This window comes from Ammospiza caudacuta, chromosome 1 (genome assembly GCF_027887145.1).
Source record: "Ammospiza caudacuta isolate bAmmCau1 chromosome 1, bAmmCau1.pri, whole genome shotgun sequence".
NCBI classification, from domain to species: domain Eukaryota; kingdom Metazoa; phylum Chordata; class Aves; order Passeriformes; family Passerellidae; genus Ammospiza; species Ammospiza caudacuta.
Window position 1 is genome coordinate 80,552,560 of NC_080593.1, and position 24,178 is coordinate 80,576,737.

Sequence of the window (24,178 nt, forward strand, 5' to 3'; positions counted from 1 at the left end):
GTAGATAACTAGCTTGGACAGGCTTGAAAACATCTCAGGCAGAGTCCCAGTTTCAAACAAGCTGTAGGAACATGCCAGCTTCCATTATGTCACATTCTGCTTTTCTGAAATAAGCAATATTGAGCATTGACAAAAATTACATTTCTTGGATTTTACATCCTCCTGTTTAAAACACGTGCACTGGTGTCAAGTATTGACTGCACAATCAGTATTTAACTTCAAATGAAGTAGAAAGTGTTGCATAGTTAGATACAGATTAGTGAAATGTAGGTAGTGTGTAGGTAATAATCAGTTTCAAAAGCAGAAGAAAACTTGTATAATAGATGTTGCTTTACTGGTGGATTTAAAAAAAAAATATATACTTTTGAATCAATACTAAGTAAAATATCCAGTAGTCTCTGGGAAGGGAGGATCATGTGAATAATGGTCAAACTCTATGGAGCCAGCTTAAGAGACAGCCTTTGAATTTTTGGCAACGGAGGTGTGTAGCCCTAGATTGGAACCAAACCTTTTCTGCCAACATCAGTGAATAGTGCTAAAAGTTCATGCAAAATAGGACAAGTTAGACCTTTGACATTTTTCTCACAACTGTTGCTTTTCAAATCACAGCATTCGCATGCAAACGTTTGTTGGATTCATCCATTATGCATGTCCTAGAAATTTGATAAAGGTCTCAATAGTTCCTTCTAAAAGGCTAAATCCAGCTGCAGTACCCAATTGTGAAGATACGGTTACTGCCTTGCAATGTTGTTAAGTGTATTTGATATTCCTCTGACTTGAATCTTCTGGATGGGAATTTAAAAATGCTGCTCCTCTCTGATTGTAGTGAACATTAAAGACAGCACACGATTATTCATTTAAAAAAGGTTTAAAGGGTTGCTAGCAGTCCTCAAGTAAAGATTTAATCTTTCTAGTGGTAACAAATGTGTTACAGAAGACATTGCATAGAAGTAACAGTGCATCTTCGTGCCTGCCTTTTTTTGAGAAGTGTTTTAGGACTATGACTTACTTCAGCTAAACTGTCCATGTGTCTACCAGACTGTACTCTGCCTGGAATTGTTCTGTGGGTTTTTTCTGTTATTTCTAGAGGAAGGGTCAGCAATATCTATGGCTTTGTTTTAATCACATTTGATCAATTGTACTTTACTGTGACATTTTCACCTACTACTTTATTAGATTAGTGGTTCATTAGGATTCTGGCAAAGGTGATGTCACCAACATCTGCTTGTCTTCCAGCATCTGGATTGCCTAGTTATCCCATCAAGTATGGTATGAATAGGCCAGTTCAAAGTAGGATGACACCTGAAATGTCTATGATCAAGCTAACATGCTGTGTTAAATATTGTCATTAGTATTATTGCTGCCTAGTTCTGTGTGACTTCACCAACAAGCTACACAAATCTCTGCAGAGGGATGCTTGCTTGTGATACAGATGCTACTGATGAAGTTTCCTTATTGATTTCTGTTCACACAAAAAGGGTTCAAAATAGAGTCAGATTAAAGAATGGAGGCCTTGCCCTGGTTTATATTGCCTTCCTTTATGACAGATTTAATTGGAAATCTAACAGGAAATTAGACTGGAAGATTGCCAACTGCATGGATGGCATGCCATGAAAGATCAAGTATCTGTGTCTTTCATACTGCACACTGAAGCAGCTTATCAGTTATCTGGGATTTCTTGTGAATTTTAGGCTATCAAATATGGCATCAACAGCTTCAGCAACAAAAATATTTGGAAGTACATAGGGTAGAAAAGCTATGCAAGTTTTCATAGAGTTTGAAAATTGAGGATGAAGAGTTTTATATTGACATCTTGAAGTGAAAAAGGAAAAGGCTACAGAAGCTAAACCATCCCTGAACACAGCCCTATTGACTGTTCATTTCCTAAGGATCATTCCAAAGAAGCATTTAGAAGGACTGCTTTTTCAGGGCTAGCCTCTAGCGTATTTCATCATGTCAGCCACACGTTCCACAGGAATAAAATTAATGGCAGCATATCTCTTGCAGAAGTCCCTTTTGGATTTTGCCATTTTACCTTACCTGGTACACAGGGTGTCTCCAGGGAAGATTACTCAGAGGCTATCTACCTGGCTGTCATTTGTTCATTCAAAAGAGATCAGTAAAACCAGAAAGTGAGAGAAAGACGAGTGCTCAAGTATTTCTGTTTGTCCTACTTAGATGGAAAAACTTAGTTACCCTGGGGCCAGAGTCATATGGAGCTGTTTTCCCTGGCATGAGGTCTGTGCTAGGCAAAGTTTTGTCTCTGCAGAGGGATCATAGTGCCATGCCTTTCGACAAAAAGTTATTTCTTAAAGCCATGTTTATACCATGACCTTGTCAGAAGTGGATTACCATCCTCCACTGACTCTGGTATTCTGTAGTTGTACAAAGCAGGAAGAAAGCACTTGTGCTTGTGAAACTGCTGAAAATAATCCAGCTGTTTACATGTGATTAGAAGTTTCTAAACTAGCCTGCCTGATTTTGGTTAGCTGTTTCTCTTTAAATTGAAGCTGCCAGAAATATTTCATTCTTGACAGAAGAAAAAAGAGGGGAAGAGCCATGATCAAGGAACCCTTTATTTGGCATAATTAAGGCTGTTTGTCTATTACTGGCAATAGCAATTGGCAGATTAGGCATCCTTTTAGCAAGTTTAAATTAGAAGATTGTAACTCTGTATACACCTTGAAACTGATTATTTCACCATCACAAGTATCATCACAAAAGACAACTACACTTGACTATTCATTTCAGAGGCCACAGTCCTTCACAAATTGTTTGAATACACTTTTGTGCACACACTAGTGCTTTTGGCATGAGCAGATTTAATATAATTTGAATTGATATCAATGGAATAGATGGAATTATCTATATCCCAGGAAAAATCACATATAGCAGCTGCAGCTATTTCATATCTAACACATGGTGCTTTCAGGAAGGAACAAACTGAAGCAAGACAGATGAAAATATTTGGAGCTTCAGGCATTCAGGTCAGAGCACATTAAAAGAGAGATTTGGCAGACATCAAAGGTGGAGAAGTTTGTATTTTCTACAGCTTTTTGCTCTGTTGACAGTGCAGCTTTAGTCTGAAAAATTAAGAATATCTTATAGAAAGAGTGGAAAAGAACAGTAGGAAAAAGGCTCATTTCTATCAGGGATGCGGGTTCTTTTCAAGTCAATAGGAGTTGCTTGGTTGTATGATTTTTGGAAGGGCAAATAAAGTCAAATAACTGCAATAAAAAGTTTATGCTTACATTTGAAATGGAAGAACTTCACCACAATTACGTGATGATAATCTAGCTGGTTTTTTCATTCAGATAAAAAGAGTATTTGAACTGTGTAAGTGTCAGTGAGGTTTGGGTGGTGGCTTGGAGAGATGTTCCTGGTTGGCCTCACTGCCATGGCCCTGTCAACACACATCAGCTGTAACCCATAGGAACTAAATACTTGTTAAAACAAAATCATATTTCATCCTTCATGCTTTTTGAATCTAATACTGTTTCAACAGTTTGCTGAGTGTACCAGATGATTGATGTTGTCACACTGCAGATAAAATTTGTCATTCTGTCATTTTTATTCAATACTTTAGAAGCATTTTGGTTCAAGCTGGAATCTGAAGAAATGTTATACATCTTTTTTACAGCTCACCTTGGTTATAAAAATAATGTCTAATTCTCAGTAATTAATTGGCAGACATTTCTTAAACACAGACCTAGAATAAATTAGTAAGTTAGTTGTTCCTGAATATGTCTTGAAAGATATGTGCTGTAGTTATTTTTAAATTTCCTACAAGGGCATATAAATGAATATGGTGTCAAATACCAACAAACAAATTTGCATATACACAAATATGTATATGTCAACTACATGAAAGGAGATCAGTTATGTTTAATCACGTGCATATTTGGCCTCATTAAACAATGAAAGTAATAGACTAATATCAGCTATTTGCAGCAATTACATAGGATATTGTGAAAAGCTTGTTACATGGAAGAAATTTTTAGCTCCTTAACTTTGAGTGTATGTCAGAACTTTTGCCTGTAAAAATGAGCTGCAAGGACTATGTTCTGTTGAAATCATGGCCGAAACCTCACAGCAGTATTTCAGTGGTTTTGTATTATCTATGACTATTACCAGGCCATAAAATTACTCTAAAAAGCAAAGAGACTGACTTCTGGTATGGCAGAAGTTCCATTATATACTTCAGAAGTAGATATTTACTTTATCTTTGAGTCTACCTGATTTTAATCTATATTGAATTATCTTGCCTGTGTCACAGGTCACAAGTTATTGCTGCTGAATCCAAAGAAATAAAGTCCAGCTTGGGGTGAAAACATTGGCAGCTAAACTTGTTTGTTTCTTCAGAAACCAGATGCAGGAGATTGTGTTTGGTACCCCTCCACATGCGCTACATCATTTGCTCTTTCTGTGTTTCCACAGGCATTGAACAGGGGCATTGCTGCTGTCAAGGAAGATGCTGTGGAAATGTTGGCCAGCTATGGGCTGGCATACTCCCTGATGAAGTTCTTCACGGGTCCCATGAGTGACTTCAAAAATGTAGGTCTGGTGTTTGTGAACAGCAAGAGAGACAGGACCAAAGCAGTTTTGTGCATGGTTGTGGCTGGCGCTGTAGCTGCTGTATTTCATACTTTAATAGGTAAGGTCACTTCATGTCTAGTTAATATGACTTTTAATTTGTTTCCCTCATCCATTCTTCACACTGCTTAAGCTGGAGGCTTAATATTTCATTTTGTAAGTACAGCAGGAGATGCAGAAGAGATGAGCTCTCTTGGGCTGGTATCTTGCCTATCCACGCAATTTTTATTGCTTCTTAAACAGGCTATTAAGGAGCAGATTCCAAGCACAGGGCCCTCCTGCCTGGAAACAAAGCATGCTGCTGATCTCTTTCAGTCAGGTGTGTGAGCAAAATGTTGATGAGGGTGACAGGTTGCCTGAAGCTGATAGCTCAGTGTTACTGTGAGGTAGTAATGATCAGCCAGCAGTATCCGCTGGGTTGGTTTGGCAGGACTTCCAGGTGTGCTTGGTAGGGCTGTTTGTCATTCTTGATGGCACTGTTGGTGTACTCCTTCTGTACCTATTCCTTTGCTACTTATCTCACAGTACAAACTCTCAGCAGGCAAGAGCCAGCATCCTCATTAAACTATCAGGTAGTGCTCTCTACTGCTGCTAGGCATCATCCACTTCTGTTGAATAATTAATCTGTGAGGAAGAGGTTAGTAAGAGCAATTTGTACCAAACTGACCAACTCCCTGATTGTACTCTGAAACAAAGAAAATACACAAGCAGACACAAACTGAACATTAAAAAAGGCAGCCACAGGATTTGCCAGTTTTTGAGAGCCTACAAAAATGGGATATCAGCTCAAGCATCTGCCACAGCAATAAAAGCCATTTAACTTGGAAGACTTTTAACTTCATCCGCTCCGAGAACTCCACAAGATTCTCTGCACCTTCTGGCTCATTCTACAGAGCTGAAACCTCTGGACCATAGCAACAAGGAGCAGGAGATTCTGGAGGAAGAAGCAGAGTGCACTGCATTGAGCAGGTAAAATCCTAAAAAGCTGAGAGTTGTAAGGGGTGGGAGGGAGGAGGTAATTGTGACAGCCTATGGAGGCATGTGTTGGTCGACAGGCACTGGATTGGATCAGCACCAGTAGGGTGTCATTCCATCACAAAAAAATGGGAAATGCAAGTGTAAAGGCAACATCCTGAACTGCTGTGAAATCTCAGAGTGGCCTCAAAGACAGCATTCATTATCAGGCTGTTATTATCTCAAGGGCAACATGTGCTGCAGTTCATCATATGGAATGGAATGGAATGGAATGGAATAGAATAGAATAGAATAGAATAGAATAGAATAGAATAGAATAGAATAGAATAGAATAGAATAGAATAGAATAGAATAGAATAGAATAGGACTATTTTAGTTCCTGCCTGAGTAGGTTCAAGATCCATCTTTGTAAACACAAATACCCCCAGCTCTTACCATTTTTCTGGCTGCCAGCTATATTCACCAGCTCTATGTGCCTCCCAAGCACTGCAGTTTGTTTTGACCATCATATCTCTTATTCCACCACTGGTATGCGAGCCCTGTGCTATTTAGCTTTGCTCCATGTTACAGTCATAAAAAATGCTTACAGTTATGGCTCACTAGCCAGGGATTAGATATTGCTAATGTGTGCCAGGAATTAGATATTGCTAATTTTATAAACTAAATCCATGCATTCCGGCTAATATAATTCACTGATTTTGATTGGTCACTTCTTAAACATGTTTACATTTGAAGCTATTTTATTGAGTCAGTGTTATAAATTTTGGCCCATTTGTACATTTGGCTCTCATATTTCTTTGCTTGGAATATTTCTTCATCCCCCGGAGCTGCTCTTCTAGTTGCTCACTTGCTTTTCTGCCAGTGCTGGTCAAAGTTTTGCCAGCTGGATAAAAAGTTATTTTCTAGTCATACAGCATTTTATTTTAAGCTAGAATAGATTTTAAGAAAGTTTTAAGTGTAACTATCAGATTTCCAGGTGAAAGACATAACTGGATTTTCCATGTGGGACATCTTATTGAAAGGAGGTGTTTGGAAAAATGGTTGGAAAACCTGTCAGCTAAGTTTCTTGCCTTTGCCTGGAAGTAGAGCCCTGCTGGGTTCAGAACCTCTGAAATGCACTCAGCAGACACTGGGAAAAAAAAGAGGCTGTGCTTACCATGCTTTAAAGTCCTGAATTAAAGGACTGCACACAATCTTTCAGCTTTTTATGGTGACAGACTGCAAAATATTTTTTGGTATTTTAACTTGTCTGTGCCTGAAAATATGCAAAGGCCACAGCAGAGACTGGCAGAGCGCCTGAGGGAATGGAGTTAGTCAGATTCTAGCACCAATTGCCTGGGTGATGTTGCCAAATTTTATGTTCCAAGTTTCCTTTGAACCTGTTTCAAGTCCTGATTATTTTGCTCTGACCCACAGATCCACAGCCTGCCTAGCAGGAAGAGGAGAAGGAGCCCAGTGACAGGCGGCCTCCTAGGACCTGCAAGTGCTCCCCAGCAGCTGCAAGCCCATCACAGGCTATCTACAAGAGACACAAATACAGGTCCCTGGTGCTTGGTGGATGAAAAAGAGAAAAAATAACACTTAGGGGACTATTTTTTTTTCCCACATGGTGTAAATATAGGGCTAAGGAAGATGACATGTCTATCTGCCATGGATTGTCAAAGCCCAGGAAGAAACAGAAAACAAAAAGCCCAATGAAATAAGGAATACCAAAAGGAAGAAAACAAGTGATGGTAGAAACACAGTGACCACAATGAATCACCACATTTCCAACTGTGATAGAGACTATTTGCAGTCTACACACAAAGCTCCTCACAAACAGTGGCCTCTACTCATGGAAAATATCAAACCAGAGCATTTCACCCACCTGACTCATGCTTCATTGCTTCAGCACCAGCTGCCCACTGCTGCTTCCCCCCTGGCGCTCACACAATCCTCACTGCCAGTGACTGCCTGAGCTAAACCACTTGAACTCACAGCTGCCAGCTCTGGGCCCCTCAGTCATCACCCAGCCACATCCTTATGAAGGTCTGCAAAGTCCTCACCTGCAGCTCCTGTCACTCCCCTGTACAGGTAGCAGTAACAGCTGAGAACCAAGTTGGCCAAAGGGATTCAAAGCCATGTTCTCATCCTACTTCCAACGCTGCTGTAAACTTGTCAGTACAGTATTCCTGCACTGGCTGTTTCAGATGTGATCTGGAATTCAATATTTTTTCTGCCTTCCTTGCCCTGGGCTACTTTGAGGGCAGCTAGTGCCACCAATTAGTCTCCTGGTGGGAAGGTCACTATGGAGCCAGGGTCTAAAGTGTCCTGTTATTTCAGAGACTGGCTTTTTGGTGGCTGTAAGAGAAGGGATTCAAGATGCTAAGCCTGTCTCTGCATATTTTTGACATCTTACTAAACTGCCAGCTTGACAGAGGAGAAAAGTCATTTATATAACATTATGCTAACATAATGCATTTCTTAGTGTTGCTGGTAAGCCCTCCATACTAAGTGAGCCTTTTAACATCAGTGTCATGAAGAGTATGCACATTTCCTTTGGCAATAAAACAGCATTGTTTTATTGCTTTTCACTAGTTTACAACACAACTTTTCACTAGCTTCACTTGTTTACTGAGAAATAGTATACTGAGAAAGCTTGAATAATTCTCAGTAGTTCCAGAAATGACAGGACAGCAGTTACTTTGAGGAAATATTCTCCGTGCTTTTTACTATCCCTGATTAAAACAACATGATGGATCATTGTCATCACCAGGAGAAAAAGGTTGGAACTTAAGTGTAGGTTAACTTTTGCAGTAATCTATGGCAGATTGGATGGTCAAGACACTTGAGTGATTTGCTTTGTGCCTATTTATTGCTGTCAGGCTGCTGAGCATGGGCCACAGGTTGCACAGGGGAACACTTCAGCAGTTCCTGGCAATTCCACTGATACTTTTGAACTTCTCAGATGCATGGTCACTGCATGTACATTAAAAATCTCCATAGGAATTGAGACATAGGTGTAATCCCAGCAATTCCAGTGTAACACTACTGGAATTTTCTAGAGACTAGGAATTACAGAGTGGGTTGTAACAAGCTGAGGTATTTCTTTTACTCAGTCTTGTTCCAACAAGATCACTAATCTTGGGTATGCTAAACATTTTGCCTTGGAAAAAAGGGACAGCACAGGAACGCAAATCAGAATATATCTGGGCTTGCTGCTTTCTCCATCCTCCTCCTCTCTAAATAAAAGTAAAATGTTATTCATTAAAAATTTGTCCTACATCAGCATGGTCATTGCTAAAGCAGTAACATGCTTCCCTGGCTGCCCCCACCCTTTTCCCACAACAGGGGCAGTTGCTTTTCAACAAGCTACTTGGGACAAAAGAAGAAAGCACTTTTGGATAGCAGTGATTGTGTCTCAGTTAAAACAGGATAATTTTGAGACTTACAAAATGTTGGCTTATATAAAGCTATTTCAGATGCTAAAAGTCATTCATAGATTTGGGAAAATCTATGTAATGCAATTTTGGAGCTAGACCTGAGCACAGAAAAATATGGTTGCAGTAATCAGTCTTCACTGAGATGCTCCTAAGCTGTTTTGGTTTTCTTTAATTTGTGTATTACTATAATGAGCAAAGAAGAAAAATCTCAACATCTTAAACACCAATCTGAGCTTTCACTTGGGAAAACAGAGGCTTTCTCTTCTGTTTTACATTCAAGCTAACCAAAGACATAAGGAAATCTATATACCCTGTGGCATCTCCAAATGAAGTTTTGCTATTGTTTTTTCACATTGGTATTTTCCTATCTGCCCAAATCCCTTAGTTGAACAAATTAGCTCAGTGCATTAAGCATGGTGCTAATAACACCAAGGTTGTGGGTTTGGTCCCTGTACAGGCCATTCACTAAAGAGTTGGACTTTTTCATCCTTTTGTGTCTGTTTCAACTCAGAACATTCTGTGGTTGAGAAACTCATGAGCATCCGTTTGGCCATGTGAACCATCTTTCTGACAAGCAGCTGAATAGATTTGTTACTTCTCAAGTTTCCAAGTTCATTTTTAAAACTGGCAGCAAAGTATGTAAATGGAATGTGTCTAGAAAGAACACACTTTACCCAAAATCATGTTTTGGATTTTTTTCTTCCTGTAAAGCTATTTTTGACATATGTAGCTCTGTGTCTGGAAGTAAATGGTGTCACTTCCTCTGAGAGTTTTTTCTTTGTGATTTAAGTATGACATGCTCAGTAGCAGTCGGCTCCAAAATAACTACAGTACAGGTATTTGTCTGAGATTGCTGGCATCATTAAAAGTGTGTTGTTTTAAGGGTGTCTGAAGTTTGTGTGGTAGTAATTGGCTTGCTAGAGAAATCCATGTAGAGACCAGGACATCCAATTAGGTGTACAGTTTTCAGTGTCAGTTCTTGACCTGGGTCTTAAAACTCAACTGGAAAAACCAAAAGTTAATTCTCGCTAAGCAAGAATTCCTGCTTAGCCTCTGTAGCAAATCTGATCCTTAGACATAGCAAAACAAATGAGGTACTAGAGAAGAGCAAACAAGCAGCTTGTCTTGACTTTTCTGTTTTAGTTGAAATGATGCAAGAAGTGGGAAGTGCCATCTGCTTTAGATTCATGTAATACTCTCTGGCTCTGTTGTCTGTGTTATTAATTTTGTACCATTCTTCATAATAAGTTTGTAAGGTTGGCCAAGGTTAAGTTCTAATTGCATCAGCAATTGCTTGACTCATGGCTCAGTGACACATGCCTGTATGTTTGTCAGTGAATCTCAGCTTGCTAAATCCTTCTTTGTGAGGACAGAAACATTCATGGACATCGGGACAGTGATTGTGTGCTTTCACTGACATATGAAATAGTTGACTATTTTGAAAATAATGTTTTAAGTTCAACCACCATTACATATTTAAAACCAAAATCACATTAAAAAATGCAGTTAAACTTTTTTTTGATGGGGAGAGGAAAAAGAAAATCTTTCATGAGTACAGAGCTCAGTGCTGATATCCCTAGAAACCTTAAAAATGTGGTGCTATGAGTTTTAATGGCGTAAGTGCCTTGAGAATGCCCTGCCAATAAACTATGACTCTTTTCTTAAAAGTGAGAGTAGTTCAGCCTCTGACCCTCTGATTCTGTGAATTTTTCAGTAATAGTAAATCAACCAAAAAAACTACCCACAATGGCCTTTAGAGACAAAAAGGTTACTGATTCCACAAGGACTTACCATGCAAAAAACCCTTCGTAGCTGAGAGCTTTCAAAACACCAAGTGAAGATTGGCACATGGCTATTCATGCAAAAATATAAAGAAGCTGTGCTTGATGATTGAACTTCAACAAGCACCTGAGCACTTAAGGGACTAAACTGCCTTCTTAGAACTGAAGAAAAGTTGGAGTCCTGGCTTAAAATTCTTCCCTAACCCTCTTCAAAGGAAACAAGGCTGGGAGTGTGTCAGGAAGATGGCTAAGCAACTTGGGATTCACTGAGTCAATTTGGAGACTGAGTCTAACAGTTATAGTTCAGGTGAAAGACATATAGATAGGGAACAGTATAGGGAAAGGAGGAGTTTTTAACATTTTAGTTTGTTCACAGTGCTGTCATACCACCTTCTTTTATTTTACTATCTTTTTTACACTGTCTTATTTGAACTCAAATAGTATTTTCGGTTCTGTTAATCATTTAACTGCTGTATCTCTAAGCCATCACAAAACAATGACAACCTAAACTCCTCTTTAATTGCTTCCAAATATTGTTTACAAGTTATGAAAGGCAGTTTTAGGCTACAGGATTGAATTTGATGACTAATGTTAGCATTTGTCAATCAAGTTATGAGACCTGCATGCATGAAAAGGATCTCTCCTGAAATACTCTATATGAAGATTTGTACTAAGATAATAGGGTTGTTATAAATGGAAAATTAGATAGATGTTATCATTTGAAATAGTTAACTTAGAAAATACACAGGTAAGAGAGAAGTGAAATAAGGTTCCCCAGACACAAATAATTCTGCCATTATTTGCCTTGGGGGAGATTGGCCTTACAGCCTAATAATTCTTTTAACAATTATTGCAAGTGTATAGAGGAAATCAAGTAATGATGTGCAGGTCTAGAACATGGTTTATAAAAAGTTAAAACTGATTTGTGTTATTTACCTCTGCGTATTATATTCGTCTCCATAGTTCAGACCCCAGTCACAGCCTTTGTTATTCCTGGTTATTGGGAGAACTCTGAGGTTTTTAAAACAGCTGGATAACATGGGTACAAACAAAACTGTAAGCAGTTGTGCAGAGAGCTGTGTGGGGACTTCCCATGTCTGTGCAGCCTTCAACCCAACACTTTGAGAAGAGAAGCCTGGAAAGAGAGAGTTGTCCAACACTAAAAGTTGTCTTGGGTTGAAACAGAACGGCGAAGAACACACTGGCAATCAGGAGTGGGAACCCCCTGATTTCCAGAGGTGCCTTGTTCTGACCTGTGGCTCTGGAGGTGCTGGCTCTAGATAAGGAAGGAACTCAGGCAGGTCAAGGCTGCCCAGGGACTGCACAGCAAAGCACAGTGTCCTGACAGTCCTGGCAGAGGTGGTCATCAGGCAGAGTAAGGGAGAGACATAATGAGTGTGATTTGTTGCATGCCATCACAAATCACAGTATCCTTTTACAGCTTTGGGCAGGTTTACAGGTAATGTCATGAGAATGCAGTGATAATAGATGGTTTCAGCATTTATAAGGCACTAAATCCCATGAAATACACAATGCCTGGTGAAAAAGCTTTTCTAACAAAGAGCCTTGATTTAATGAAGGAGCAGTAGATTTTCTGGAGTACCAGTGTGTTCATTTAGCAAACAGATGTGGCACTTACTATACTCATCTCCCAACCCAGCCATTTGTTTTCACGCCTCTGCCAAAGGTTACTTTAAAAAGAACCATGAGAGCACTTCTTAGTCATAAAAAGCAGCTGGTGAGGCTGCAATATCTGAAGCCCTTGCAGCTGCTTGCTAAGTGGATGTGTGTCTGAGCTCCAAGGCATTACAGCCTTTCAGGTACTTCTGAATATCTCACCCAAGAGTCCATATGCAAGCTTTGTTTTTCATTCTTACCTTGTTTCTTTACAGCATATAGTGATTTGGGGTATTACATTATCAATAAGCTGCACCATGTGGATGAATCAGTGGGAAGTAAAACTCGGAGGGCCTTCCTTTATCTTGCTGCCTTCCCTTTTATGGATGCCATGGTGAGTGCCTGATTCAGAACTGAAATTTAATGTTAATGCTATGTTTTTGTGACCTTAGTTCACAAACTTTGTTACCTGATGGGAAACTCAAGTATGCAGAAGTAAGGTGTGTCCTTGGCGAGCAGTAATTCTCTACATACCTTGACTCATCTTCTACTACATGGAGAAAGCAGCTGAGTGAACTTTAAACATCCAGAGATCATGACAAATGGCAAAAACCTCAGCTGCCTTGTCAGAGTTACAGTATGTGCCTTTTGGAAAGCACTGGTAGTCTTGTGATGAGCTGCACTGGTTGTCCATATGTGACCTCATTCTGATTTGTAGTGAAAGATTTGGATTTGCCACGCATTCCCAGACCTGCAGAGCTCACAAGGAATAAAATCAATCATTTCTCAGAGCAAATTTGTCAAAAAGATGTTTCTTACCATGAGTTTTTGCAAGCACAGCTAACACAAGTATATCTCAAATGCTTGAACTAGGAAGCCACACATGGCTGCTGCTTCCCAGGTCACCAGGCTCATTGAAAATGTGGCAGCTCCCTTTAATGCCTCTACCTGTGTGTAAAACTGGTAGAGGAGAACTTTCTCATGCTAATGCCTCCACCAGTTTCTCACCCCTTTGTCTGCTTGAAACAGTCGCTGACAGTAAAAAGAAGTGGGATCATTAAAAAGAAGTTGGATTTCTTTTCCAGACAGGACTCAGTGTAACTCAGTGGGCCAATGAATATTACACTTCTGAGGTGCATCCAGCAGGTGCATTTATTAGATTTATCATTTATTAGATTTATCATTTATTAGATTTATCAAATGTATTAGATTTACTATGATAATTCATCCTGTGCAGCATCTGATTTATGAAGGGCTGCTTTCTTACTAGATGTGCTCAGAAATGTCTATACAGTCTGTAAATTTATCCCTATTCTCCCTGCCAGCCTGACAACATTGAGGAACTCAATGCAACAGTGCTTTCTCTGCATTAAGGGCCTAATGTTTGCCCAGGTTCACACCAGTTACTGCTGCATGTTGTTTGTGTACAATGTAGCAACCAGAAAACAGCATTCTTGGACCTGAAATCAATCACAATATCATAATCACTTCCCAAACTTTTCTGTCTTTTTTTCAGGCATGGACCCATGCTGGGATTCTGCTGAAACACAAGTACAGTTTCCTAGTGGGATGTGCCTCCATCTCAGATGTCATAGCTCAGGTAAAGGCTCCTCATAGAAGCCACTGTTCCCATTGGGTTATGGAGCAGATGCTTTCCTAAACAGGAGCTCTCTAGTACAGAGGCTCTCTGTGCCTTCTCGCTCTTCCACAAGCAAGACACCAGAGGAGGCAATCTTGTGTGCTGCCCTCTGACTGTTCATCATGTGAAGGCTGTTTGCTGGCAGCTGTGGTTTAGGACAGTCTCACTTGACTGGATCAAGTCAGTTCCCAGGGCTGTTTGCCTTGGGGTCGTGTCCTGGAGCACTTCCACAGCCCTGTTCATCATGGCTGAGAAACAAGTTCTGTATGTACACGTGTACATTTGGGCGAAAGAAAGGTCAGGCAAGGAGACCACGGGCTGCTACCAATCCTGAGACTGAGAGAGTGCTTTGAAATAGATCTTGCTCTCTCTGTACATTCTCCCCAGCACTTTGCACAGTTCCACTGAAATCCTGAGCTGGAGGTGAAGGCATGATTCTCCATCTGACCTGTCAGTTGTGCACAGGGTGTCTAATCCAAGGAAATGCTGTGTAAGCCACCTTTGAGTACTTGTTACTGTTCCAAAAGGTGAAGGCTCAGAAGTGCTCCAGAAGGGGTCTGTGGTGATAACCCCAGGGTGATTCAGAGGAGACAAAATGTTTTTTTGAATTTTCAAAAGGGAGTTATTAACTATCCTGGGTTTTTTTGTATTAGGCATATTGAAAAAACAACATACATACACATTGTGTTGTAGCATTTAAGAACCAATATACAGCCCTCACTTGAAATCATACAAAAATATTTGGAAATTAAGAATCCCAGCAACTGTAAACAGTTGTTGTAGTGCCCCATTACCAGCTCTATGGTGTAATGACTGGATAAGAAAGGGGATAGAACAGTACAACATCTAAGGAAATATGAAGTCAATGGCACTCAGTTCAATTTTCTGTAGCATTTTCCTTCCACTAAACATAGGGAAACCATAAACCAGGTTGAGCTGTTCAGTCAATTGCTACTCTGTATTTGTCAGCTCTGCCCCACTACAGTAGTGCACTAAATCCCCAGAGATAATACCAATTACTGCAAATGACCTTAACCCTCAGGGTCTGCTCTTGTTCCGATGTGACCCAAAAAGTTTCCTGACCCTGGCTCTCAGGCCATGTGAGCTAAATACAGAAACAAATTCTTATTTGGGCCCTTTCCACAACGGCTGGTGAGGGGCTGCCAGGGTTGTGAAGAGTAAGACACCTGTCATCTTCTCTCAACAGAATACTACACAGAGCAAGAGCAAATCCAGAACACAAAAAGTTGTGGCTGTCACAGCCCAGGACTCTGCACCTACATATGCACCCCACACAGGGAGTAGGGGCACAGGCAGTAGCCACTTTTTCCTGGGTAGCTTCATGTGCACACTCTTTGTGACTGACTTTGCTTCTATTTACTGAAAAGCAATATTTTTGTAGGATTGAAAACCCTCATAACCACTGTGGCCTGCCTCAGGAACATTTGCAGAGAGTGGTTTTTCTTAACTACTTCTTACAGCTCTAGCAATGAAGGAGAGAATCTGCACCTGAACAATGTGTATCTTATTTCTTGTAACTCACTTGAAATGCCAGAATGTCCTGGCAGGATTGTCCTGGTTCTGCTCTTCACAGCACCAAACACAGTTGGCTTTCCAGTTGTGCCCCCCATCCTGAGTCATTTGGAATTTAACAGGCATTTCATCCTCTCTGTACTTAACAAAGAGAATAATATATTAATCAGTTCCTTTACATTTTATGGATTGAGCATTTAGTCTTAAGAGGCAGAATTATGAACTGTTCATTAGCCTGAAAGTTTCCATTTAATTTACATTAATGTGGCTCTCAGCTGAAAAGCAAATAATGAAATAGTGAAATTTCACTCGAAAAAGCTGAAAATTAGGTTGACATAAGACTTCCTGCTCCTAAATGTTGAAGTGAATATTTTAAAAATCTGGCTTTTTAATTGTAACTATCCTCCCCACTGCCCAAAAAACCCCACAACAGTAGGGCTTAGAAGCTGACCCTAGAAGCATGTCTCCAGCCTCAGTGTGTATCAGAATAGAACATTCTCCTGGGAAGGGTGACCCTCAGCCACATGCCTGCTGCCAGACCCTGCCAGACTTTCATGCCAGCCTTCTCCTATTTATGGCTTCTAGTCTGTCACCTGCCCAAACTTCAAGTCCTGTGTCATAGAGTATGAAGTTAACTCCTGTTCTTCTCATGTACATGACCAAATACTGAGGGATCCTGACTAAAGTTTCCATTGATACTGTAGCCATGCAAATTGTTTAGTAGGAATCTGACAAGAATCGGCCAGGTGTGTTGACCCTGGAGAAGCACAGAGACAAATTGTTAATCATCTGTTTGTTTTCTCTGCAGGTTGTTTTTGTAGCCATTTTGCTTCACAGTCACTTGGAGTGCAGGGAGCCTCTCTTGATCCCCATCTTGTCCCTATACATGGGAGCACTTGTGCGGTGCACCACGCTCTGCCTGGGCTACTACAGGAACATACATGATGTTATTCCTGACAGAAGTGGGCCTGAAATGGGGGTATGTCTTCATGCTTGTGGTTTTTTGAACTCAATAATTTTATGTGGATTTTTTTTTTGTGTTGTAATACTGCATTAAACCACTGTGCATGAAGGGGCTTCTCTTTGTCCTGCAGGAAAAACATTTTCAGTTTAAGAGGCATGGTGGAAATTATTCCAGCAACAGCACATGTGACACAATGCCTTCCATAGTTTGGATGTGTGAGGACCTCTGTACTGAGCTGTAAGACAGCACAGCATGAACTAAGGGAACACCTTACTTCATATGGAAAAGATATCAGAATTTCTCTTTTTCTTCAAATGTCATATTGTTTTTCATGTAGCTTTGTCTAGTAGTCAGAAAAAATTATGCAGATAGATACCTTATGCATATTTATTGAGATCCATGACACATCTTTTGAATCAGTATTGCTACCATGAGTGAAAATATTTTAGGCTCCTCATATTGAAAATTATTGAAATTAATGTACCAAACTGACAATGGAGAGGAAAAGCAGAAAACCTTTCTCCATGCTTTTGGTTGTGTACTGCATGCTTTTTTCCAAACTCACTTCATTTTTTTTTTTATCCTGTGTTGCAGGGAGAAGCTACAATAAGGAAGATGCTGAGTTTCTGGTGGCCTTTGGCATTAATTTTGGCAACTCAGCGAATAAGTAGGCCCATTGTCAACCTTTTTGTCTCCCGGGACCTAGGTGGCAGTTCTGCAGCCACAGAGGTAAGAAAGGCAGTGCTCTCTATTGCTATTGCTGCAAACAATCATTTCCATGGCATTATCTCTGTGCCTCTCTCCTCAGCCAAGCTGACAAAAAAATTGTCTTAAGTACATTTCTCTTTAGTGTTCTTTTTATGCTTGAAAAGAAGATTGCCTGGACTCTCACCATGAGCCCTTCTGCCAGGTCTACTGGGACCTCACCCTCAGCGAGACTAGTAGAATTTTTTTGCTGAACAGTGCCTGCATCCCAAGTTTTCATGCTCTACACGTGGGTACATAGAGTCTGGAGCATTTAGATCCCAGGAATTTTAGGACAATTGACAGTAGTCCCATGTCCTACTCTTTCCTGTCATGTATACTTTATGGCTGTGCAAATTGAAGTGGAACTGCTGTTAACAGTCAGCGCATCAGACAGAACAGAGACATTAAGAAGTACATATAAAAAAAATTGACTCCTGGTTGGGATATGAAATGCACCCTGTTTCTCTTGAGGAATTTCAGATTACTCCAGTAAGTCTCCTACAGCTGTTGGGAGGCAGATTTCTGATTGTGGTGCAGAGCCTTTACCAATGCTCACCACAAGCTGACCCATTCTCCTCAGAAGTCTGGGGAATTTCTCCTGCCAGTTTCATGCAAGGATGTCTAGATGCATATAGCCATAGGATAAGCAAAGCTGTAAGATACTAAATTAAAAGAGAAGTTCAAAGAACTGCTGTAAATTTGTCATACATTATATGGTGTATTTCACTCACTCAGGAGGTGCCAGGGACTGCAAATGAACAGCTCTGAGAAAAGAACTTAGGAAACTTAAAACTTTTACATGTGTGATTCAGGGATAAATCTGTGTGTTAACAGTGGCCTTTGTACAAGGGGAGACAAAAATTAGCAAAGATCAGTTTTACATTTCTTGGTGACTTTCAGTTTTAGATGCATTACATTTCATGGCTAGCCAGTTCCATTTTGTTGCTATTAGGATGACTCCAAATACATGTCACAGCTGGGGATTTACTGGCAGTTTTACATTAACAGCAATGGTCACAGCCCAACTTTCTCTGATTTCTGAAATAATTGCCTTTGCAAAGGGAGGTGCTGACAACACAGATAGCACCAGTGTCTGGAGCATCTGTATCCACAGGACTTTTAGAGGTCCCCTGTTCAATAACAGCAGCAGCTTTCACTGTGGGCAGGGAGTCCCTGTGAAGGACTAGGCTGTAACATGTTCATGGGGACCACAAATCCACTTGCACTGTCCAGCCCCTTCTGCTTTGTTTGGACTGCCAGCACAGCTGTGGTGATTGGGCTGCCCCTTTGGTGGTGGCTGTCACAGGGGCCTTTCTCATCTGTCAAACACAGGTACTAGACATTTAGGAAAACTTTCATGTATATATGTTGGAATAACACTAATTGAGGAAAAACACTGGGAAAAATCAATACTAAAAACTTAATACTTTCATCCAAGCAGAACCTAGCATACACAATATGGTAGTGAAATACTTTTCCCTTTAACAGGCACTGTGTCTTTGCAGTCTTTTTGGATTTAACAATGAAAATAAGCAGAATAGCTTTTATATTCCTTACTTGATTTAACCTAGTTAGGTTTCATACAGATGGAAATTCTGATGAAAATACAGTGATGGGAGGGTGCAATTAAAAAGGGTACTATCTTAAAATTCCAATTTGTTTTATTTGAACCAATTACTTTTTCCAGGTACATTAAACATTATTAATGCTGTTATTAGCAGGGAAGGATCTATACCAGTCTCTTCCTCTCTGTGGATATCATCACATTCCACTTCCTTTTTAAACAGCACAAGGAACAAATTAGCTTGCTACATGGTCCTGTGTTTGTATAGATCTTTTAACCAAGCAAAGACAGCCGTTACATTTATAATGGGAAAATGGGCTCAGATAATCAAGAAAAAGTATTTTGAAAGTTTGGGAGTAAAACAGAAACAGCAGTAGTTAAAAAAGGTCTTTCTTAACACTACCATTGACAGATGTAAAATGAATCAGAAGTATGTGGATTGTAACAGATCTGAACCTGGAGACAAAAGGCACCCAAGTACTTTGATTTCTAGAGTTAAGAGAGTCAGACAGTTCTCAGTTCAGATGCATACCTCAGCTCTGAGGAGTAGAAAACTTGGAGTGACAGTAGATTTACAAGTAGCCACAGGAAGAGTTCCTAAATACCCTTCCTACATGAAGGACATGTATTTGGACTTTTTCTTCAACAGCCAGAAAAATCACTAAAATCTTTCATACATAATATGGAGGGGAGCTTATGTCTTTGATAAACCTCTTGGACTGTACTTATGAGAGAGTAAAAGGGCAGTGAATTGTTAAAATTTCAGGTAGTGAATTTTTTCTTATATTAAAAATGTTCACCTGGAATTATTTTTGTCTGGTGTTCATTGATGAGCACCAAAGTGGGCAGAGATAGATTTTTTTGGTCTCATAAGTGCCTCCTGCCTCCAAGCAGTCATATTGATGTCCAAACTCACTCAGCCACTGAGATCCCATGATTTATATATAGTATGTCTTACCTGAAGCTATTTTATTTATGGATAACCAAGTAAAATGTATATAAATTGAAATTATGCAGTACAATCCAAAACTACTGTTTTGGCATTCTGCTGCTCAGCTATCTGTAGGTAAAATAACTCAGGAGCAATTTGGGAGGAAGGTGTTGGCCTGGTAAGGGGTGCACCACAGCTCAAGTTAACTATTATCTCAGAGTATCAGAGTGATGGTGAAATGACAAAGCTGACTTAGGTGATTTCATGGCACAAAAAAAATTCATAAGCTTAAAATTCCAGGCCAAATTACGGCCATTTTGATGGTCTTCCTAAACAAAAAGTTTCCAGTCTCTGGTGTGGTTTTGCATTGTGCCAAGGTCAATGAGGTGGTACTGGTGGGCAATAGCACCCTGTGTTAGTTTCACTGTTGTGTTTGAAGATTTGAAGTTCATATTTCTCTCTCTATTCATAGGCAGTGGCGATTTTGACAGCTACATATCCAGTGGGACACATGCCCTATGGCTGGCTGACAGAGATCAGAGCTGTGTACCCTGCTTTTGACAAGGTGAGTGTCCCTGTTAGGGCTGTCATAAATACCTCTGGCAGGGTTTTGCCTGTGTGGTTCTCCTAGTTCTTTCTATTTGTTGTTCCACTGATAGGTTTTCTTAAAATCTAGTTAAAATTAATTGGCTTTCGGTGGCTTCAAACTGTTGTCTGATTTATGATTTTAACCTTACAAGGTTAAATACCTTGTATTTATATAAATACCTTAATACCTTGTGTTACAAGGTATTAAGCTGCCTTTTGGATAGATAGGTGCTGTATTTTTAGGGATTAAAAAAAGTTCTCACTATGAGGTAGCTACTCAGGTAATGAAGTGATTTCTCACAAAGCGTCATCACTGAATGAGCAAGCAAGCAAGCTCACATCTCTGCTCCAGATTTTGTGGTATCTCCCAAGTGGCTTTGGGTTCACTTGCTTATGTTAATGTTTAGCAAAGGATGTTTTACAGACTGACACTAACAGAGATAACAGACATTCTTTTAGTAGTACTGACTTAGCTGACCAAGGCTATGAAGATTTCTGTTGATAAATCATGTAATTATGTAAGAATGCAAGGACTGCTCCTGGATGGAACTGGGCGCAGAGCAAAAATTAATTTTGTTTAGTCTCTTTTTTTGCTCTGATTTATGACTGGTACTCACTAGTCCATATATTATGCAAAGAACAATCCTGTCCTGTGACTCTAGAATTCAAATGCCAGATCGTCTCCTTCCCTTTATTTACCAATTAGTAACTGAACTTTCTGGTTCCAAATACTCATGAAAAATATGTTTTCTCTGGAATGTATCTAACTGGAGCAAGCCCTGTTTAATATCATCCACCATATTTATAAGGAGAATTTAAAACCAACACAAAGTCAAATCAATCACAACCTCCTAAGCTGCCTGTGTACAACTAAATTGACCTGTCAGATAAAATACCACATGTAGGTTTTCTTGGAGGCCATACTGCTCTAAAGGAACTGCAGATGCACACCCAGTGAGCTGCAAGATAAAAATAGTTTGGGACGGGAAACTCAGGAGCTGCTAACCTCATTTGATGCAAGCCACAATCAAATGCACTATTGTCAAGCAGTAGTAGCAGCAATTAAGACTCCTAAATTCAGGTCTGATTTAGCTGGTGAAAGATACACTGACAACTGCAGAGGTGACAGGATTTGACCAGGATTTGTCCATTTGTTTATTTCAGTTAAATGGCTTCTCACAGGGCTCTTGTGGGACACTGTGCGGAAGAAAATGCTAGGATAAGGCACAGATGGGTACAGTTTATCTAACTGCTGGAAAAGAACTCATGGGAATTTTAGTTCTATGTTTGAAGAGCAATTTGCAATAAAATGTACAAAATTAGGTAGCAGCAGTATAAAGGGTATTTCATCCTGGCAACCATATGTGTAATTGCCTTCGCCCTACTTTTCAGACAATAAATACCAAACCTGAAACCCACAGTGGGTTTTTGAAGATTGCTGTGAGAATTGCTTTTCCCTCGGTCATGCATCACTTTGTGTCACTGTGCCTTCCAAAAGCTTTGTTTCCTTATCATAAGTTTTTCTCAGAAGAGCCCAAATAGAAACACTTTTTTATTTCTGGACCCTGTAAGGTGTCCGTTGTGATTTTCAGAAGCCAAAACAGTGTACTGCACTTCAACTCCCATTTTCTTTTGTTAGTTATTCAGGAAGCTGGCAATGCTGATGGCCATCAGAAGCACACTGACTGATGGGATTTGAGATGCCCCTCTTCAGGGCTTCTACTGGTGAAGTCAGATTATTGTCTTCACAAGAGAAATCATTATCTCTCTTCACATTTGTAAGAAAGATGCAGGGTCCTACTTCAGTCTTTAATGAGACTTTGTGTCCAAAGCAACCCCATGGCCTAGCAGTTACATTCAGGCTGAGGGTTACTACTGACATTTTGGAAGAGAGCAGGCATATGCTAGTTCTGTGCTCTCTATGCTGTTTTATATGGTGATAATGCCATTGCTCCTAATGGACCCTGCCACCTGGCTCAGTACAGCACCAGTTTTGAGATTTGTGAATGCTATTTATCTGATGACTAGATGGGAATTCTTATTGCTCCATAGTGTTTTGTTCTGAGAACTAAATCATGTGGAAGAGTTACGACCAAAGAGTATGTGGTCAAGAGCTGGAGCAAAGGGCAGAGTAGGGCAAGGGCAGGGATAACAGCAGAGAGATACAAACAGATGAGAAAGCTTTTTCTTAGCAGCCCTATTGGATGGTTTGTTTTGGGTGTGCTTTATTTCTTCTTTGTTATTTTAGGCTTGTTAGAAAGTTGAGCCGTGCAGCAAAAAGTTCATTTAAACAGTGGTGAGTGATGTAAGCAAAGCTTATCCATCTGTGAAAACTAACAGCAAAGCAAAGTATTTCTTCAGAAACACAATTAATAGTAGTAGATGCATGAAAAAATGTTTACAGGGAGTTTTCATAACCTGTTCCCAAAAAGGTCAGATGGAGTGGCTTCCTGCTTTAGGGTCTGGGTTGCCTACATCTTCAAGCATCCAAACTTCCAAGCAGGTATTTAGGCAGGAACGTGGGCTATCTAGGTGCAATTGCTGCACTGATCAGAACAAAAGCCTTAAACTGCAAAATTCCATCAAGCACCTGAATGTGTGTGAAATAATGTACTGTTCACAGTGCTCCACTCCCCAAATGTATCTGCAATAGTTCTATTTCCCTTACAAGTGACTCCAGTAGAGAAGGCTGACTCTGTGACAGGGACTGCTGCTTTACCCCAGTTACATCTAGGGTGTATAAATGTACATCTCATGGTACAGGTTTTATCAGCATGTGCACAAACTTGAGTATCAAACAGTCCCAGGGTAAATGCAATATATGACCTAACAGGCTTTTCCTTAAGGGCTCCTAATGGTAACCTGCTTTGATATCCCATCCTCTCCTTTCACAGACCATTTCGTTTGGTTTTATGCATTCCCCAAGGGCAATTTTAAATCTTCAGCTTCATTTGCTATATTAGACATTTGGAAGAAGGCTGTTGTTGTTTTAAATAAAACTTTGTTGCCATGTGAGTACAGAGCCCATGTTCAAGGTGGAACATCTAATAGTCCTAATTATGTTCTGTTCATTAAACTGCATTAATGGAGCCAGCTGTTCCAGAAGCTTTGTTTATATTACCTGCTTGTCTAATTGGATCAGTAAGGATGCTTGCATTCTTGATTTGGTACCAATTTGTGGTAAAAGGGAATCAAATCCAGTTTTTCCTGTGAAACCATGCTACAAACATTAAAATAAGGTTTAAAAAAAATCATGTGGTGTTTTCTTAGAAAGAGCTACCAACCTTTTTCAAAGCTGAATTTGTTAAATAGGACTTATTATTTGGAAAAGTAGGGAGATTACTCAGCCCTCAGTGACCATAGCAGCAGTTGCTGTCAGTTTAAGCAGAAAATGTTCTGCAGTGGTACAAAGTGCTCAGAAAGCTCCAGGTTATAAAGCAAACAAGCCAAGTCAGACACGGACAGGCACAGACAGTCAGGTCCAGCACATGACCCTGGTGCCAGCAGCTCCTGGTAGTCTGGAGCCAGGCTAATGCTCTCTATCTCTCTCTCTCTTGCCCTAGAATAACCCCAGCAATAAACTGGTGAACACCAACAGCACCGTCACAGCCACACATATCAAGAAGTTCACTTTTGTCTGCATGGCGTTGTCCTTAACGGTAAGAAACCTTCGTTCAGCTCAGTGGTTTTTGCCTCAACCAGAAAATTGCCTCCTCTACCTAATGCTAAAAGCACTAGCAGTTTAAGAAAGGTGAGTTGTCTTGTCTTGGGAAGCTGTGTTGCTTTTATCTGGAGAAGGGAATGTGATCGTAGTATTGGAGTAA

At 40.1% G+C, this 24,178-nt stretch overlaps 1 protein-coding gene across 1 annotated transcript in view; it reads left to right on the top strand.

The window, feature by feature from the left end:
* Nucleotides 1–24,178, top strand: part of ANKH (ANKH inorganic pyrophosphate transport regulator) — a 98,939-nt gene that overhangs the window by 51,452 nt on the left and 23,309 nt on the right. Inside the window, exons 2-8 of the mRNA XM_058800817.1 lie at nucleotides 4,438–4,654; nucleotides 12,664–12,782; nucleotides 13,905–13,988; nucleotides 16,369–16,539; nucleotides 17,119–17,253; nucleotides 20,239–20,331; nucleotides 23,918–24,013. Coding sequence (XP_058656800.1) covers nucleotides 4,438–4,654; nucleotides 12,664–12,782; nucleotides 13,905–13,988; nucleotides 16,369–16,539; nucleotides 17,119–17,253; nucleotides 20,239–20,331; nucleotides 23,918–24,013 — 915 coding nt within the window. The remainder of the gene's footprint in view (nucleotides 1–4,437; nucleotides 4,655–12,663; nucleotides 12,783–13,904; nucleotides 13,989–16,368; nucleotides 16,540–17,118; nucleotides 17,254–20,238; nucleotides 20,332–23,917; nucleotides 24,014–24,178) is intronic.